The sequence below is a fragment of the Epinephelus fuscoguttatus genome, linkage group LG21, assembly GCF_011397635.1.
Source record: "Epinephelus fuscoguttatus linkage group LG21, E.fuscoguttatus.final_Chr_v1".
Taxonomy (NCBI): Eukaryota; Metazoa; Chordata; class Actinopteri; order Perciformes; family Serranidae; genus Epinephelus; species Epinephelus fuscoguttatus.
The window spans coordinates 31,184,367-31,202,301 of NC_064772.1; the positions used below are offsets into that span (position 1 = coordinate 31,184,367).

Consider the following 17,935-nt stretch of genomic DNA (forward strand, 5'->3'; position numbering starts at 1 on the left):
CGGGTTCCTGTGACCCGTTTAGATTAATGTTGAAGCTCCTGACCTGCAGCTCAGGCACATTATTCCCAGCTGGCCATTTGAGACGGCAGATGTTGGAAAATAGAGGGCCTTGACGCTCAGGCTTCACGGTTATAGTTTCTGAGGGACTCGGCTGTCATTGAAGCTGTTGCAGTTTGGTTTGCACGTATAAAAATGTAGGAAGATAGCTGAGGTCAAACTAAAATAACATGCTGAAGTCTTTGCTTCACTTCAGCGCTATGACCGAGCCCTGACAAAGATATCAGCATAAATGGCCGGCTCCCCTGTTGGCACAGCAACAATGCCTCTGTGGTTTAGTAGTCCTTACAGTGCACCCCTGCTGCCTCATCCAATCCAAGGACCCCACCACCACCCACCTCCACACACACACACACACACACAGCGGCAGAACACTGTGTTCCCTCAGTCCTTCACTGACTGACTGACATGTACACAAAAGGAAAAACTTCTTTCATCTGAAGCGCTGAGTGTTTTGCCAGATTCACTGTGGGTACGGTCACATCAGGGGGGGCAGAGGGTGAGGATCTTAGTCCAACAAACATGCCCGCACTCAGCATCGTAAATGGGTGTGATGTCACCGTGCTGATAATAAACAAACAGCAGCACAACAATCAGATGATGTGCAGAAACTACTTCTGCGTACAACCTGCAGCTCTGCAGCTCAGTGCCATGTGTTCATACATGCAGTGTTGGGGAAGCTACTTTGAAAACACAGCTTTGCAGGATACCAGTTACATCACATGGGAGGAGGTTGAACTACAGCAAAGCTATCATGTGGGGAGAAATCTAAGAGTCCAGGTGGGAGGACTGCACCGACAACTTCTCTGAACCTTTCGTTAATGAATAACAAAATATACTTATGACTAATTGACGCCCAGTGTGTTCAAGTTTAGTTTTCAAATTCAGATTTGTTTGAAGAAAGGTATTTGCACATACAGCTGTGTCAGATGCAGGTGCGTTGGAAAATATCAATATGAACAGAAAATCCTGCACACTGCTGCAAACAGTTTATCAGCAACACTAACATTTCAGTCTCCCTGCACCTTCGTCAAGAGTGTCCAACACCTTTCTTTCCAACGCTGAGCTTATATAGAAACTGCTCCACCCATTTCACAGGTGTGCACAGGGGTGAGTGAATTAATCAGCTGTGGGTGTGTCTCTCAATGATTGACAACAGCCTGTGCACCATGTGTCACATACCCCGCAAACGAACCAGGGAATAAGAAAAAACCTCAGGCTCCTTACACAATAAAATGTATTTACACGATTATTTACATAAAATGTTGATCTAATGAATGAACACATCGGCCTTGCAGCTTTCATAAATCATTCGCCCCAAAGCTATGGAACACACTACCTGTACATCAGGGAAGCTGCTCGCTGAATATCTTTAAAAGTAGCCTTTAACCAGCTCTGATTTCCCAATCCAGGTCTGAAACTCTTTATTTTTACTCTTCACACAGCTGCAACTCTTTTAAAATCTCACTTGATTTTAAACTGCCCTTATTGTAAAGCACTTTGTGTTACATTTCTTGTATGAAAAGTGCTATATAAATAAAGCTTATTATTGTTGTAGTTAGTCAGTTCGTTACTTCCTAGCAGTCTCAATAGGTCACCTCACAAAAAAAAAGAAAATACAATTTTAATTTCTGCTAATATGAAATTTTGTGCACATAGTGAAATTGTTTTTTAAAGGTTTTTTGCCTTTAATGGACAGGACAGTTAAGTGTGAAAGGGGGAGAGAGAGAGAGGGGATGACATGCAGCAAGGGTCCATAGGCTGGACTCGAACCCAGACCGCTGCGGCCACAGCCTTGTACATGGGGCGCCTGCTCTACCACTAAGCCACTGACGCCCCAGTGAAATTGTTTTAACAAGTATGCTGAAAGTCATGTAATATATCAGAGGACAAGGCTTTTAATTTCATGATAATATACGGTATATAAAATGCATTTCTCCAACACATTATATAAGACAAATTGGCTCATGTAACAACGACATTAATATTTTCCCTCTTGAAGCAGCCTGTGCCCTATTGCTCATGTTCAGAAATAAAACTTTATTAAATGCAGTACACATTTTTGTCCACTTGAGGGAGCCAATCACTTGATGTTGTCTTTGCTCTCCAAATGGACAATGTCATGTAATTTTATTATGTCAAGAAACAGGCAAAACATTTTTATATTTTGTCCATTTAAGGTGAATTTACGAAAATATAATTTTTTACTGTATTTGGTGTATTGTTCCAGACCTCTTGTTTCCACGAATCAATCCTCACTGTGTCCTCAGTGTTGTCTACTGCATGGCCCTGAGCTGGACCTTCATGCGGTAAGGTTGAGGAGACAGAGTGACGCCGTAGACGGGGCTGAGGTCTGGCTGCCCTGCGTCCTCGGGCCAGACGAACTTGAACTTCCTCAGCAGAGTCACCATGATGAGGAAGAGCTCCATGCGAGCCAGACCCTCGCCAAGACACATACGAGGACCTGAGACATTGCACATTTTGATCAGTAAGTCACGTACATTTCTTGGAAAAGAAGATGATAGATGGTGTCTCTTATACCTGCAGAGAAAGGCATAAACGCCTCTGGCTTCACAAACTCTCCCTGGTCATTCAGGAAGTTTTCAGGGTTGAATTCATGAGGGAATTTCCACTGTTCCTCCTCGTTCAGCACCGAGTTCAGGTTTTGGATGATCAATGTACCCTGAGGAGGAAAAGGAGGCAGATATATTCCCACGTTCCTGGCTCAATATCCTCTTAATATGACTCATGAAGACCTTTCAAAGGGTTTTATGTTCTTAGTAATGTTTTTCCTGAGGTCAGATGTTCAGTGAGTTTCCTTGGGTCAATATGCGGAAATCTCCAAACCCAAGTAGTCAGTTTACAGTGATATCAAACAGAGAAAAGCAGTATATCCTCATATTGGACACGCTGGAACCAGAGAGGACAGTGGGTGTTTTTGCTTGCAAATTAATTTAAAACATTAATCAGTCTGCTTTCAGTCTAGGTTTGTTTGCAACATTGCACATCAGCAATCGAAGGCATCTCCTGGAGGCTGTAAAATGACGTAAGGAAACCATCATCAGTCTCACCCTGGGTAAGAAATATCCCATGAGCTCTGTGTCACTTGTTGTGCAGTGGTAGACACTCAGAGGGACGGTGTTGGCGGCCCTTTGGACTTCATGGATCACAGCCTGGAGTACAAGAAATGAGACAACATGTTCTTTTGCTTTATCAAACTACTCGTGTACTCTGCTGCCAGACATGCAATAAATATCGAAACAAGACAACACACAGAAATCTGTCTGATGATGTACCTGCATGTAGGGCATGTTGTGTCGGTCGTCATAACTGGCATGATCCTTCTTTTCCAGCACTTGGTCTATCTCCTGCTGACATCGCTCTGATAGAAAGAGACACAGGAGACAGAGCAAGAAATGAGATAAGAGAAGACTACAGATGCCAGAAATGATGGATTAAAAGCACAGTAGTTACATGTACCTTGTATATGTGGGTAGGCCATGAGGTAGAGGAAGCCGGTGAGCAGGGTGTTGGACGTGGTGTCAGTCCCAGCGAAGTGAAGATCCAGAATGAACATGAGGAGTCGATCCTCACAGAAAGAGGAGCCATCTCCTCTCTGGAAGAAGAAAAGGGATCGGTTGGATTTTATCTTTCCTTATCTCTCATTTAAATATACTTTATTTGCATGACACACACCTTATCCAGTTCGTCCAGATAGCAGTCAAGAAAGTCTCGTGGCTGCCCAGGGATCCTGGTGTCTTTGTGCTCAGTCAGCAGACGAGTTACGAGTTTCTTACAGGTCTGAGTTTGGTGAAAAGACACAGGATGTAAACAGTGGGAATATAAATAAGGATAACATGAAGTGTTCCAGGCCCACCTTAATGTTCTTAAACGCCTTCTTGAAGGGCAGCGGCAGGTTTCGGATCATTGGAACGGAGTCATACAGCTGTGAGGAGAGAGAAACTTTTTGTGAAGGTGCATTCAGTTTAACAGTGGAAAGGAAAGAGGTGAGATGTTTAAACTTTGGCTGTCGATCACTTCTGTGCACGTCAAAGAGGTGATATGCCATGCTTTTTTTAAAAAAAAATTAACAGTTTTTCCTTTGGGAAAGTTTTAATGTCAGTTTAAACACTGTTATTCTTGTGGAATAGCATTAGGCAGGCTTGTCCATTCCTATTCAAATGATTATAAGGAATACAGGAGGGTCACTTCCTGACTAGTCTACGTAACGTCCAATTAGCCAACAGTAGCTAAAACTAAGCAGGAAACTATCTGGGTAACTTGGCTGTGTGAAAACAGAAAATCACGGACTTAAGTTAAAAGCTTGAATATCTACTTGAGTGCCCTCGGCATAAAAAAGCCTGGGAACCCAATTTCTTACTACTTAATGTAGCTAGCATTCAGCTAACATTTAACTGCACAGCTACTGTGAAATAAAAGGCTGTTTATGAACACTGGAAATTAAAAACTGTGATAAACTAAAGAAGGGAATGTGATTCAAGGCTTTATGACTTTCATCTCCCAACAGATAAGATCTGATGTATCCTTGCATCAATACAAGAAAGAGTCGGCACATTTTACAGAAGCTCGATAGACTGCTCCAGCAATGAGTCTATAAAACCTGGAAATTAATCAGCATTCCTGCTTTTTTGGTTCCCTTGTCTCAAAGTCAGTGGATTTTTTGATGGGGTTTTAGTTACATGCCTCAAATACGGTTCACGTTTTTTTCTACAACATAAAATACGTCAGTAAATGCCTGCTTGTTAATTCATATTAGTATTTGTCTGTGAAGGTAATCTTGAAGAAAACCTGTAAATATCTTAATAAACTTTTGCTCGCAACATTTAATTACATAATGTTCTGCGATAATCCAAAATGCAGAGGAGAAATTCCACTGGCTTTTTGTCAAGGGAACCAGAGCGATGCCAACTTCCAGACTGGCCTACAAAAAAAAAAGTAATCCCTGCATCCCTGTCATTAACATGCATCTCTTTTCTTTTTTAATTTCTTTCCACTGGAACAGCATACTATCAGAGCTGTATGAACTTTGAATATCTGTATTAATTTCTTCATTTCATCTCTACCACTCTCAGAAGCAAGATGTCCGAGCTAAAGTTGTTACCTTACAAACATGCTGTGACTCACCATAGCCCAGGGTCCATTAGCTATCTTAGAGTTTTCTTTAAAGCACTGAATGACCACTTTGATGAAGCTGTCGTCGTAGTCGTACCGCGTACCAAACAGAACCTGGCAGATGATGTTGGAGGCTGCGTTATGGAACATAACCTGAGGACTCATCGTTGTACCTGTGGCAGATGTGAGAATGACGTTACGTTGTTAACGCTGTATTAAAGGTCACAGTGAGCGCTCCCACAGATGGCATACCAATGCTCCTTTCCAGTGTGTCCACTGTGTAATGCATCTCTCCCAGAATCCTCTGCTCCATCGATTGTTTCCCCAGACCAAAGTTCCTCAAGGTCATCAGAGCAAAGCGGCGATGCTCCTTCCAACTGGGACCGTAGTCCGCCAGAACCATTCCTACAACAGGTGAGGCTTTTGCTTAACCCATGAGTGTGCTGAATTAAACAAGGGTGTTTTTTATTTTACTTCAAGTGATATTTAGCCACATACACTCTGACGCCTCATCTCTGTCTTACCACTCTGTGTGAGGTCACTGACAAATATGTCCTGGGGTCGTCCTGCAAAATCAGCAGCTTTGGTCATCATCGCCTCCTTCATGGCCTGAACCCCATTGATGATGACGGCCGGTTTGGGTCCCAGGAAGATACTGTAGACGTTTCCATAGCACTTCCTCAGCTAGAGCACAGAAAGAAGATCTTAAAATGCATCATGTATTAGATTTTAATCACCCCCATAAAGATGACTTCCTTTAAAAAAGTCAGCTACTAAGAGTATTGACATGTCTAACTTATTCAAATATTCTAGAGTGACTGCTCAAGTATAGTTTAAAGCTGTGCAAACAGGAGTAAATGAAGTTATATTAAAACATTAGCCTATCACTGCTGAGCAAACTTTGCCCATAGAAATAAAATACCTGCAAACATCTAGATGAACTAATAACCAGCAATTATTGTCAATCAGTGTCACTTGTAGCCTTGAGGCAATGCGTAATCTGCACAGTTTAATTAGCTAACGCAACATGCTAAAAGCCACTCTGCCATGGCGCTACTTACTCACACTTAATGCTTAGGGACTGTTTGTTATTTATGAGGGAGGGACTGGTGTTTTTTATTTTGGCTTACACATTTAAATGGTTGTATTTTGTGTTTTTTTAACAGCAGATTTTTAAAGAAGACATGCCCTCCAAGCCTGCCCGGGGGGTTGCCAAAATGACACCATTTATCACAGCCGCAAGTTACGATAACAGAAAGTATCGGTGGATTTTGAAATATCCTGACGTTTCTTGGACACATCATGTGCAACAAATGCTTTTGTCAGGAAAAAACAACCAAACATGACCTTAAAACAGTGATATTTCATCTAAATCATTTTATTCTACTCATCATTTAAAATTTGGCCAACATAAATTGTTTGCACCAACAAACATCAATTTAAAAATGTAACATCTCATTCAAGATGGCGAGAGGGTCACGCATTTTCCGCTAGTCTTGCAAGGCTCAAGGAAAAATATTTGTAGCTTCGGGGAGAGTCAAAATAGAAAAGAAAAATCAAGTCACACCACAGCCACCCTCCTCCTCTGATCAATACAGAACAGTCCCTTAGTGTGCATGTGAATGAGTGTGGTTATGCTACTGCTGCTCGGCACCTTAACACTCAAAGGCAATGTAAGAGTCCCATGTCTGTGTTTGTCTTACTCTCTCAAAATCCCTGATGGGGTTGTCCAGGCTGAGGCTCAACAGGTTCCCGAGTATCGGCAATGGAGCAGGCCCTGGAGGAAAGTTCTTTGGTCTCTGGCATTTCAGACAGAGAATGAAGAAAATCACACAGATCCATAGCAGAATGAAAGACACAAACATGGTGGAACGGATTAGGCTGATTTAAAGAGACTAGCTGTATGACTGGCTTTAAAAAGAGTTGCTCAAATCTCAGTCCTGCCTCCTGAGGGCTGTCTAAATGTAAGCCTATTCTACATTGTTAAGACACGTGGAAAGACACAACAGAGCAGGTTCTGACAGGCTTCGCTTTGCTTATTCAACTACTGTATGTGTGCATTGTGACAGCCCCTATGTTCCACCTGGCCTCCCTGCTGCTGCTGTGTTTTCTGTCAGGCAGCATGATCATGATCAGCAGCATGGGACACACCTGTGACAGCAGGCAAGCTATGTTTCTCTGCATTCCTGGTTACATGAAGCAACGTGCTCAGGGCCTGGAAAACGTAACAACATATGAATTTTCACTGTTGCTATGGTTGCTAAGGGTGGACGTTAACCACTGCAAAATAAACAGGGCATTAACGGAAAAAATATAAATTAAATTAAATTAAATTAAATTAAAATAACTTAAATTAAATTAAATTAATAATTGTCTGCCAGAAAATTACTCAAACAAGCCTTAAATTGTGCTTATTCTTAAAGAAATTTCCCAGAAATTAATGTTTAATCAAAATTGTGAAATAAAAATAATATATACTTTAAGAAAAAAACACGGTGAAGCTGCATTTAGTTATCATGCAGCACAAACCTGGTGTAACCCTCCCACATGATGTGACTCTGACCACTTTTAAGTCAAAGCTAAAACTATTCCTTTTTACACTGTCTGCATTTTTACAATTTTAATGGTGATTTTTGTTTTATTGTAAATTATTTAGTAATTAATTTGACCTTTTATAAATATTTTTTCTTTGCTCTTCTATTGTATATTTGTATCCTTGTTTTTACCTTTTATATTTTATTGCAAAAAAAGCCCTATGAAATAATCTGGTGTATGAAATGTACTAAACAAATAGTTTGTTCTGGGAAAAATTCATTGCTGCTGGAAACAATTTTTTGAGGAAACATTTATAAATTAAGACACTGCTCAATTACAAAGAAAAAATAAATTCTCAAGCCCATTTCCCACTGAACAAAAATACCCACTTTCACCCAAGACAAAGGTTCAATCACAAGGAGGTAAGGATCATTTTTGCCCCGGGGCCCCTCAGTTGGTTAATCCGGCCCTGTGTGCCAGTCTGACCTGTATGTCTGCATTTTGAAACACAGCTGTTAGCACCCCAAAACCTCTCAATGTGTGCCTTGTCTGTCACTGTGCTTCAGCTGAGTGTCTTGCTGCTAAATCTCCAAAATTTACTGTTGTGCTGAACAGGTTAACATTGCTCAGGATGGCCTGAAATGAAACTGTAAAGTAAGTGACACTGCACGATAATGTTTAGAAAATCTGCAGCACATGCAACTTAGTTTTACCCTTCTGCACCTGATTTATTAAAGGAAAGTGTACTAACCAAATGCTTCACTGAGACACAGATATTCTCATATAAAGATGCCAGACGGATTCTGATTCAGGGTTCAACATATGGCAGCATTTCACAGGTTGCGTCACCGGGGGGCAGCATGATCTCAAACTACAGTGGCGGTGAAGCAACTGCAGCACCAGACAACAACAGTTACAGTAAAGTGCTCAAAAAAGTAACATCATCTTCAGTGCAATCGTCATGAGTCAATGAGACATGAGATCAAACAAGTTATCAAAGAGCTTTCACTTTATAAAGAAACATTTTACATAGAATGACATGAAACTGTACATGAATCAATTTAATATTGTGTTGTATGTGTATTTATTACAACAAAAAAAGCACTTAACTAAATATATATTGAAGGAAATCACTTCCTGTTAGGTCCACTTTACATTATCATCAGACAAATGAACATTTACCCAGACTTTACAGCACAGAATACCAGTAAACACAAGTGTAACTGAGTCCACCTTTGGCTTCGACACCTAACGCTGGATGTATAGGAGGTGCGGCACCATTAGACCTCCTGTGGTTTCATGAAAACCCCCCCGTGGTCATCCCTTATGACGGTCAGGGTGCAGCCCTTAGTAGATGGGTGAGATATGAGGACGGGGAGCTTTTGGTGTCACCTTCAAAGACACCACAAAAGGAGGAAGATCAAGAGCTATCCGTTTACACACAGAGTGGCCCCTCAGCTAGAGGGCAGCAGGTGCAACTGTGATGATTTCCTGTGAGAGTCTCCTCACAACCACCTGTGTAAAGAGACCCAAATGTGTTCTCAGAGATTTCAAAAATACAGTACTGACACTAAAATACTGGAGAGGAACAAGCTGATTAAACACTACAGCAGCCATTATGTATACTGTCTGTGACTGACACGTGTCACAGTGTGTCTGACCCGCATTAATCTGAGCTTTGATCAAGGTGAAACTGAAGCCACAGCGAGCAGAGAGCATTTATCCTGAAGGGCAACAGGCAGCACTGCTCCTTTGCAGAGCTCCGCTGTGCTCTATTTCTAGTGACAGTGTATGTTAAGGCTTGTATTCCTCCTAAGCTCCGCGAGACCCTGAAATAGAGTGACAAGCCGTCTCCATAAATACAGAGCCCCTATGGGGGAACGTAATTGCTTTGTGAGCCTATGTCGGCTTTCGGGGCCTTCATAGTGTCCTTCACTTCTGACAGAGGAATCCTATTCCATCCTATGAGCTCGATAACGCCACCTTAGCCAGATTATTGCCTTTCATTTTGGCCTGACACTCGTATTCCAAAAGGTCAGCCGAACACCTGAGCACAAGGCCTAGAGGCTACCCCTGTCCCCTGACCTCTGTGACCCAAACACAAAAGAGATAGTCGTGTCATATAGAGTGACTGTGGCAGAGGGTGGGGTTGTATATTTGAGGCAGGTCAAGGCCTGTCTTTGTTTATGGACAGTGTATCCGGGGAGTCGGGGGAAAAGCCAACAAGGGGAGAAACAGGTGGGATGCACTCTTTTAGATTTTCTCAAGGTTGAGGTTTGGTCAAGGACACTTAAGGCTCAAGTGTCCCGTCATTCTTGACTTGTTTTGTTACGAAGAGTTGCTGTTCAGGACTTGAATTCTTGTCGCTCTGCATCACTCTGTTACCGCTCCTCAAAGGCAATGTGATCTGATGGCGTGATAACATCACAGCAAATATGATTACGCCTCATGAGAGTAAGGTGTCTGGTGAATGTGTTGCCGCTTTGGATTCTCCTCAAGTGGCAGTGCAGTCTGCATTTTGAAATGAGGTAGTGAGCATGGCAGGGTGTCAGCTCCAACAGTTGCTGCCACTTAGTGAGCCTTGGGTCATCTCCATGTCAGTTTCTCATATTGCTCCCACACTTATTTGTCCCATCCCTGTGTTGCGGAATAACCTAGAAATAAATCAGTCCAACCGTCACACCCACTCTGATCTTTTATCTTGCCCATCATCATTGGGCTGTGGCTCTGCGCCGCTACCCAGCTCAACCAGCATATACTGACCCACCTTTCTGGAACAAATTGCTGTCGCTGTTGAAACACTCCCGAAAGGCACTGCTGGCTCACTAGGGGATGAACCAAGGTCTCGTCTGGGCGGAGGCGGCGGTTTGAGTCGACTGCGTTTGCTAACACGGATGGATCTTGGTGTTCCCATTGGCTCTGGGGGGCAGAGAGCCACCTCGCTGCCATTCCTTTCTGGAGCCTCCTCTTGGGAGAAAGAGTAGCCGTTGTTCCCGTTAGTGTTGCAGCCTGAAGGTCCTGGAGAGCGTGGAAGAGAGGAGCGCTCCAAACAGGGGGGTTCCTGACCTAAAGCAAGCACTCCCCCTCCACAAGAGCCCTTGCTGCCTTGCCTTTTCCTGAAACTCCCCTTGTGACCAGCCTCTGCCTCTAAATCCTGCCGGGCCAGGGAGGCGTTTGGGTCTATTCCTGTGGAGGCTCCTCTAGCTGAAAGGAAACACTGCTCTTCCTCATATACCTTCTCCACCATCATCTTCTTCTTGCTTTTATGCTGCACGGAGCGCTTGATGGCGCAGATGAAATCCAACACGTTCAGGAAAAGGGACAGAGCAGCCACACCGAGCATGAAGTTGAGCATCACTGTCTTCTCAGTTGGCCTGGAGATGTAGCAGTCCACCTGGGTAGTGCACGGCGGATGCTGGCACAGGAACCTCCTGGGGATGTAGAAACCAAACAGATAGTAGTGAGCTGCCCCAAACCCTGCCTCCAGCAATGTTCTGAACATTAGATGGAGGAAGTAGGCTCCCGTGAAGAACCGTGCCCACCCTCGCTCAGCCACCAGAGGCATCTTGTTTACAGATGTCTTGCTGAACGGCTCCTGGTGGATCTTGAACAGCGGCAAGGCTTTGGGGTGACCCGATGAGTTCAGGTCCACACTGAGGCCATTCGAGACCTTATGGACCACGTAGATGATAAAGATGATGGAGGGGAGACACAAGGTGACAAGTTGCACCAGCCAGAAGCGGAATAGAGAGATGGGAGAAAATAGATCATAGCACACGTTGGCGCAGCCAGGCTGAATGGTGTTACACACAAATCGCTCCTGCTCGTCTTGGTAGAGAGGATAACCAGCAAGGAGGAGGATCAGGAGACGGAGGAAGATCATCACAATGAGCCACACCTTCCCTGAAAAATAAGGACATGGGGATTAAAAGTGATTTGACAGTGAATCATGAATAAAGGTGGGTGAGAACTTGAGGCTGCAGAAATCAGCAGAAAGCGCTTGAGATTTCACCTTGAGGTTTATAGATCACCATAAAAGCCAAACCATGTCACTGTACACAAACATAAACCAGTGAAGTCAACTCACCCATCAAAGTGATGTTGTGATTGACAGAGATAAAGATGACCTCAGAGGCACTTGATCCTGCCATGCTTGCTGCGCCCAAGGCCCTCCAAAATCTTCCAGTCTTCCGCTTCCAGGCCACAGATTAAACCTCACCCTCTATCCAGCCACCTCTTCCTGACCCTTTCCACCAAGGGGCACAGTGGCTTCCAGTAGCACAATAACCTCCAGGTTCATGGGCACAGTGTTCCCTCAGCAGGCTGATTCTCTACCTTTCTCCTTGAGGGAACATGTGCCAAGTTCCGGTGGGTAAAATCCAATGTGATCCATTTGAGTCTTCACTCAAGTCTCTGACAGACCCATGTAAATACTCTTACCTCTTCCTCTGTCCCCCTGCAGACAACTGTCTGTCCTCAGACAACAGAAGACGGGAGCGAGCCCCATTGTAGGTCTATTCTTAACACACTTCCAAAGGCACGTCGCCATCCTGGAATTGCAGAGATATTTTTGTGCTGCTGGTCGTCCTTACAGGAGAGTAACAAGCCTCCAGGCTTACTCACTCTAAATTGCTGTATTAAGTTCTCAGGCACAATGGGCAAGCATGTTCAAACTGACTGCATCATAAAAATACAAACATTTACTGCTGCGTCTTCCAATGATGAATCAAGGTAGCACGTAGATATGCAGGCTGTGGATTAGGTCTCGTGAAAGGTTAGTAGGTTGTAAATTGTATTTTCCCCACAGCTGATGCCAGTTTATGGCCGGTAGGTGCCTACTGTGTATATGAAATGGGTATGAAGTAAAACTATCTTTAACTGTTAATCTTAAATACATCAGAAGATTAGATAGATTCTACACAATAAGTTTTCTTCTTCTGCACTTCCACAAATGCTCACCTAGTGTCGTTCTCCCTTATAAAAATGATTTTACACTGGACATCAGTTCCCTTCCCACATACTGTATCCACCTTCGCTCATGGACAAGGTCTCTGCTGGGACACATGGCTAAAGACAGTTGGCTTGGCATAATCACTACAGATCAATGGTCATTAGCACCTCCATACTGGCTCACAGTACCAATCCCACGCGGCTCATTTTGAATGGATTGCAAGGCAAAGATTGGGAATGTATAATGGATTCCGCTGAAAATAAATAGTGTGGGAAATTGAAGTTTTGGCTTGATAACACACGACAGAAAATAACTTACACCTACAGTTCATTTACATGTGTACAGTAGGGCTAACATTGCATAGATAGGCGTTAGATGTGTGGCACTGGGGAAGTTTGAAAGGAATGACGAGCATTTTATTTGCTGGAGTCATCAAGTAAAACCCTAAAAATGAAACCCACAACAAACTGCCACCCTTACCCCTACTACAGAGCAGTGACTGGCACTGTTACCTCCTCAGCCTCATTTAAACTGGAACGTACCACCTGCTAAAATGAGCCCAGGGTTAGCAAAACAGGTGCAACTAATCCAAGAATACTCAACAACAAATACACGGCTAATTTAAGATACGTAGTCACAGTGATATCAACATATTAAGCTAGCAATTAGCACACACACAAGCACAACAACTTTAATACAGTGTCATCAATGAAATGGTTTTACCCCGTCCCTCAACTACTTGGGAGGGCCCTGTTACTGCTCACATGATAATGATGCACACCTGTTTCCAGTTTCACTGATTGAGAAGATGACCTGCAACACCACAGTTGTTTTCCCCCTGTAGCTATGACCCATAACTATGAACCAGCAAGTAGACATGTCTGTGATTGTGAGTAGAGATATATTAGATGTTCACAGTGTCACGGTAGAGTAGATATCAACCACAGTGACTGATCTGCACACCTCATTGTTACACAAAGCAAGAAGGCAAGAACTCTTTGTCCTTGCTGTCTCATCTGCTTTGACTCATTTTTATCTTTATTTAAGCTGCGTCAAAGTCAAAAGAAATGTAGTAATAGTTCCCATAAAGCATCTGAGCCTTAGTTTATTTTCAGAGAGTAATACCTGCCGCTCAGCTCATGGATTACTGTGTCTATAACGGAGTGTGAACGCCCTTCATGGCTGTGTTTGAGGCCACATTGACAATATTAAAACTTTATCCATTAGTGCCACTTCCATGCATACTAACTATCCTTTCATTTCAGGCATTGCTATTTCCCACAAGTCTAGCAGCTGCTACCTGGAAGATTTCCTGCCTCAGTCATTACTTTATCGTCCCCATTTCCCAATTAGAAGGGTGGAAAATCTGCAAAGTATTAAGGTGCATCTCTGTTAAGCCTAAAAAGCCTTTCTCTTGTCAATGCACAGGTGTGACACAGAACATCCCAACTGAATGAAGGGCACGGAGGCAGTGATTTGATTAAACTTCATGATGCAGAATGAGAAACTGATCCCCTTCACTATTGCCTCTCTATCATGTCTGTTTTTAGCCACACTGCTCGTGATCTAATTTACCAACAAAGGACTACAGAAAACCACTTGAGGCTGAAAAGCAATCACAAGAAACAAGATGCTGGTGATGGATTGTTTTTTCCCTCGGCAGTCATGGAACACTGTAATGCTGCAGTCTTAAGGGATCACACATGGTTTCATCATCTTAAAGCCACACAAAAGATTTTTATATGAACACTGGGCCAGATGACAATGTGTAAAATGATAGGAGTCGTTCGAAATGATGAACTCATTGTGAAATTTACACAGTGCCGACAGCACAGTGCCGGCTGTGTTGCCGTCCCTGTAAGGCACAAATATGCACTGCAGCTCCAGACAAAATTTTAAAAAACATTTATTTGGCTAAAACTGGCTCTTGTGATAGTAACGGTTGCCGTACCCTGGGCCTGACAATGGAACATTACTTTAAAGGTGCAGTAGGGGAGACTGGGGTAAGTTGAGCCAAAGGGTAAGTTGAGCCACCTCTTGTTGCTAGGAAACTGTAAATAAAATTGAGCATGTGACCAAATATTTAGGAGGAAGGCATCATGTTATGGAGTCTGTGAAGGTAAGAACCACATGAGTTAAGTGGTTAGAGATTTATTTAGGACATATAGAGGAAGGATGATGAGAGAACGAGAGTTTCGGTTCAGAATGCTCAAATGTGTTAATAAACAAGTTCAAATTATTATAATACCGTCATTTCCACAATTGGCCCTCCTGTTAGCAAGGACACCAAACTAGGATTCACGTCTTTGTAGGGATGCACAACATCCTGAAATATATGCACATATATTAGTTAGCAACAAAACTATAATAGCCTTGATGTAGTGATCCTGAATATGAAAAGTGGCTCATCTTACCCCGGTCTCCTCTATGCAATTCGAATGAAAAATAACCCCAGCTGAAGGTTTCTTTCTCAGGTCGTCAAATACTGACACTCTGGGTCGGTGGTTCAGTCCAACTACCAACCAGCAGCAAAATACGCGGCTGACAAATGAAGCCAACATGGACATGCAAAAAACTGCAGTTCCTTGAATGGCCACTTGAGGCTGGCTCCAGAAGCGAGTCAATCCCCACAGACGTCCATGTTAAAACACTCAAATTTAAAGCAAAAGTATACATGCATGACACACAAAAACATGCAAAAATATTTACAGCCTGGTACAAAAAAACAGTTTTGGTTTCAATGGCTAATCTCCCCTTTTCTGACACCTGTACGGGGGTGGGGGTGGGGTACATTTTTATATAGCTCACCTGTTTAAATGGTTGTAAGGCTTAAAGTTGTGCATGTTCAACAGCAGGGCCGCTTGAGTGACGTGCTCTCTGCAAGGAGTAACTAAAGTCTGTGAGTCAACTGGACGCCTTGGTTATCCACAGCTCTACCCTCTCATCCAAATGGTTATTCCTCACTCTAAATCAAGATGGGAAAGGCCAAAATGCAGAACTCGAGGCTTCAAAACGACAGTCCACAAACCAATGCAACATCCCATATTTTATAGTCTGTGGCGACTATCAATGACTAAAGCCGCTAGGAGGCTGAGTAGGCTTGTAACTGTGACTCATTCAAAGAAATTCATGCTTAAGTCCAGTTAATTAAACAAAGAACTGGTAAAATGAGATGAAATGAAATATTACGTTGCATTATATAACGGTCAAAGGAAAACATCGGAGCCAAAAACTCACCCTCTTTGTCTGAGAGCCGCCACAACAGTGAATGAGCAGGTAGAATACTGTGAAGCCACACCCCCGTGCTAATTACAAGTACAGGAAGTGAAAGTGACCAAAAGAACGTGTGCAGCTCGAAAAAAAATAATAAACAGCAGAGGTTAAATACACATTCTGGTTCCTGCTCCAGAGTCACACACTGCACCTTTAACTGCAGTGTATAATGAGGTGTAACAGTCTATAGATGCCTGCCAGTGCTTTTTACCTGTGTTTTCTGGCCCACATTTTAAAAACAGAATAAAACTGGACTTCATTTAATTCTCTCAAAATAATGATCTGACAGCTGAACACACAAAAGTCTAAGCTGTCTGTGTTCATTAACCCAAAAGATGTGATTTCAAAGCTCAGTTTATGTGTATAGTATGTTAGATGTAAATGTTTGATGTGGTTCAGCAGAGATGTTTCGCAATTGCTCTCATTGACACTCACAGCACCTCCTCATTGCATTGAATTGACTTGTATTGCAATTACCAGAGCAGCAATTGAAATGCAAATCAAGGCCAACACGGAGGATTAAATGTGTCCCTCAGTGACAATATGGCAGAGTGTAATCTCTGTATTACCACTTGCTCTAAGCCATTTAAATGGTTCTGTCTGACAGAAGAAACCCTGCTGAGTCACATCAGCTCTACAATACAGTGCATACTGAAATATTGTGATAGCAGCGGGGAGAGCACTCTGAAAGATGGTTTGAGGTTTCAGAGTAAATGTGTGAGTGTCTGGGTGAGTTGATTCTGTAGATTAAACAAGAGACACACGCTGGGTTTGCTGCAAGGTTTTAAAGTTTAATTCTTGCACAGATTTTTCTAAACATTGCTTCGTAAGAGAAGAATTGGGAGCAGATCTTCAAATCATAGAGAACAGAGAGAAAAAGAGAGAACAGATGTGAGTTTGGCAAACCGAGAACGGGAACAGAATGATTCACTGAAAAGAAAATAACACGCTGACAATAACAACAACAACAACAGAACACAGCACATGTAGAAAATATCAATCAATGAAAAACAACAAAAAAAAAAGGTCACAGCTACAGCAGTTGACGTTTGTTAGCACGGGGGAGTCGTCATGATCGAAGCTGAATGTGTGAAATCCAAAAAAGTGTCGTTGAAGAGAGGAAGAAAAGTCGAGAAAAGTAAAACTCTATGCAGAGGTAGAGTTCAGTGCACAAGGCTATGACACACCTAGTAACCAGCCGACAGGACGCCACAGGCCCACGGTCTTTGCTGTCGGAGCAAATGTTCCACCTCAGGACTCCCCATCGTCGACCACATGGCATCAACGCTCACATCTGCGTCTAGAGAACGCCAGACTGGACTGTATGCACACACATACAATAAATAGGATATACAATCTTTGATTACCTCTAACAGTTTGAACTCACAACAGCAACTCCAGTAACGTTACTTTCCTACAGACACATTTTGCACTTCATTTTTTCACTCATTCAAAGCACCATACAAAACAACAGCTCTCTTTCCCAAGTCCCAACACCTGTTCATATACTTTATGTGCAAGAGGGCTGGCTCAGAGCGACACGTCCAACAGGATCGTCCTTCATTTCTCCATGACTTTGGTACAGTTCTGTCCCTTCTCACACCTGCTGCTCGCGGTCGGAAATCTCACTTAACTTACTGACGGGTTGATTCTCTAGTAGCTCGACAGACAACAGAAGTCACAGACGTGGAAGTTGCCAATGAAAGGCGAAAAATAAGCTCGGCTAGAAAGAGGGTACATTGATGTCACGTCTGAATTTGGACCTTCATCTTAACTTCTGCGTTATATAGAAAAATGCTTTTAAAAATCTACGTTTGTGCCTCATTTTTAATTATGTAACAGAGGAAATGTGAGTCCAGTTGATCATAAGCCAAACAACCACTTATAAAGTTTATATAATCAAAACATTACTTCACACTTTTATCAACCCGTCGAAGTGTGAATAATACATCAGCTTGCTAGAATGAATCAAACCGATTAAACTCA

General features: G+C 42.8%; 2 protein-coding genes across 2 annotated transcripts; both read right to left on the bottom strand.

Moving 5' to 3' along the window:
* Nucleotides 1-1,780: 1,780 nt before the first annotated feature.
* LOC125881651 (cytochrome P450 2F2-like) lies at nucleotides 1,781-7,086 on the bottom strand. Its single transcript, XM_049564882.1, has 11 exons — nucleotides 6,894-7,086; nucleotides 5,715-5,874; nucleotides 5,443-5,595; nucleotides 5,203-5,363; nucleotides 3,935-4,003; nucleotides 3,754-3,858; nucleotides 3,538-3,673; nucleotides 3,354-3,439; nucleotides 3,129-3,230; nucleotides 2,599-2,740; nucleotides 1,781-2,521 (listed from the first exon to the last, which is right to left on the bottom strand). The coding sequence occupies exons 1-11, from the start codon at nucleotides 7,053-7,055 to the stop codon at nucleotides 2,334-2,336; spliced, it is 1,464 nt and encodes a 487-aa protein (XP_049420839.1). The 5' UTR covers nucleotides 7,056-7,086; the 3' UTR covers nucleotides 1,781-2,333.
* Nucleotides 7,087-10,402: 3,316 nt separating this feature from the next.
* Nucleotides 10,403-11,876, bottom strand: LOC125881652 (gap junction delta-4 protein). The gene is made up of 2 exons (XM_049564883.1): nucleotides 11,813-11,876; nucleotides 10,403-11,628 (listed from the first exon to the last, which is right to left on the bottom strand). Exons 1-2 carry the CDS (start codon nucleotides 11,874-11,876, stop codon nucleotides 10,403-10,405), a joined length of 1,290 nt encoding a protein of 429 aa, XP_049420840.1.
* Nucleotides 11,877-17,935: the final 6,059 nt, after the last annotated feature.

Coding starts and splice junctions, on each gene's coding strand:
- LOC125881651 (XM_049564882.1), bottom strand. CDS start 7,055: ATGTTTGTGTCTTTCATTCTGCTATGGATCTGTGTGATTTTCTTCATT. Junction 3,859..3,934: donor AGGCGTTTAAGAACATTAAG/GTGGGCCTGGAA, acceptor CACCAAACTCAG/ACCTGTAAGAAACTCGTAAC. Junction 3,440..3,537: donor GGCCTACCCACATATACAAG/GTACATGTAACT, acceptor TCTTTCTATCAG/AGCGATGTCAGCAGGAGATA.
- LOC125881652 (XM_049564883.1), bottom strand. CDS start 11,876: ATGGCAGGATCAAGTGCCTCTGAGGTCATCTTTATCTCTGTCAATCAC. Junction 11,629..11,812: donor TCACAACATCACTTTGATGG/GTGAGTTGACTT, acceptor CTTATTTTTCAG/GGAAGGTGTGGCTCATTGTG.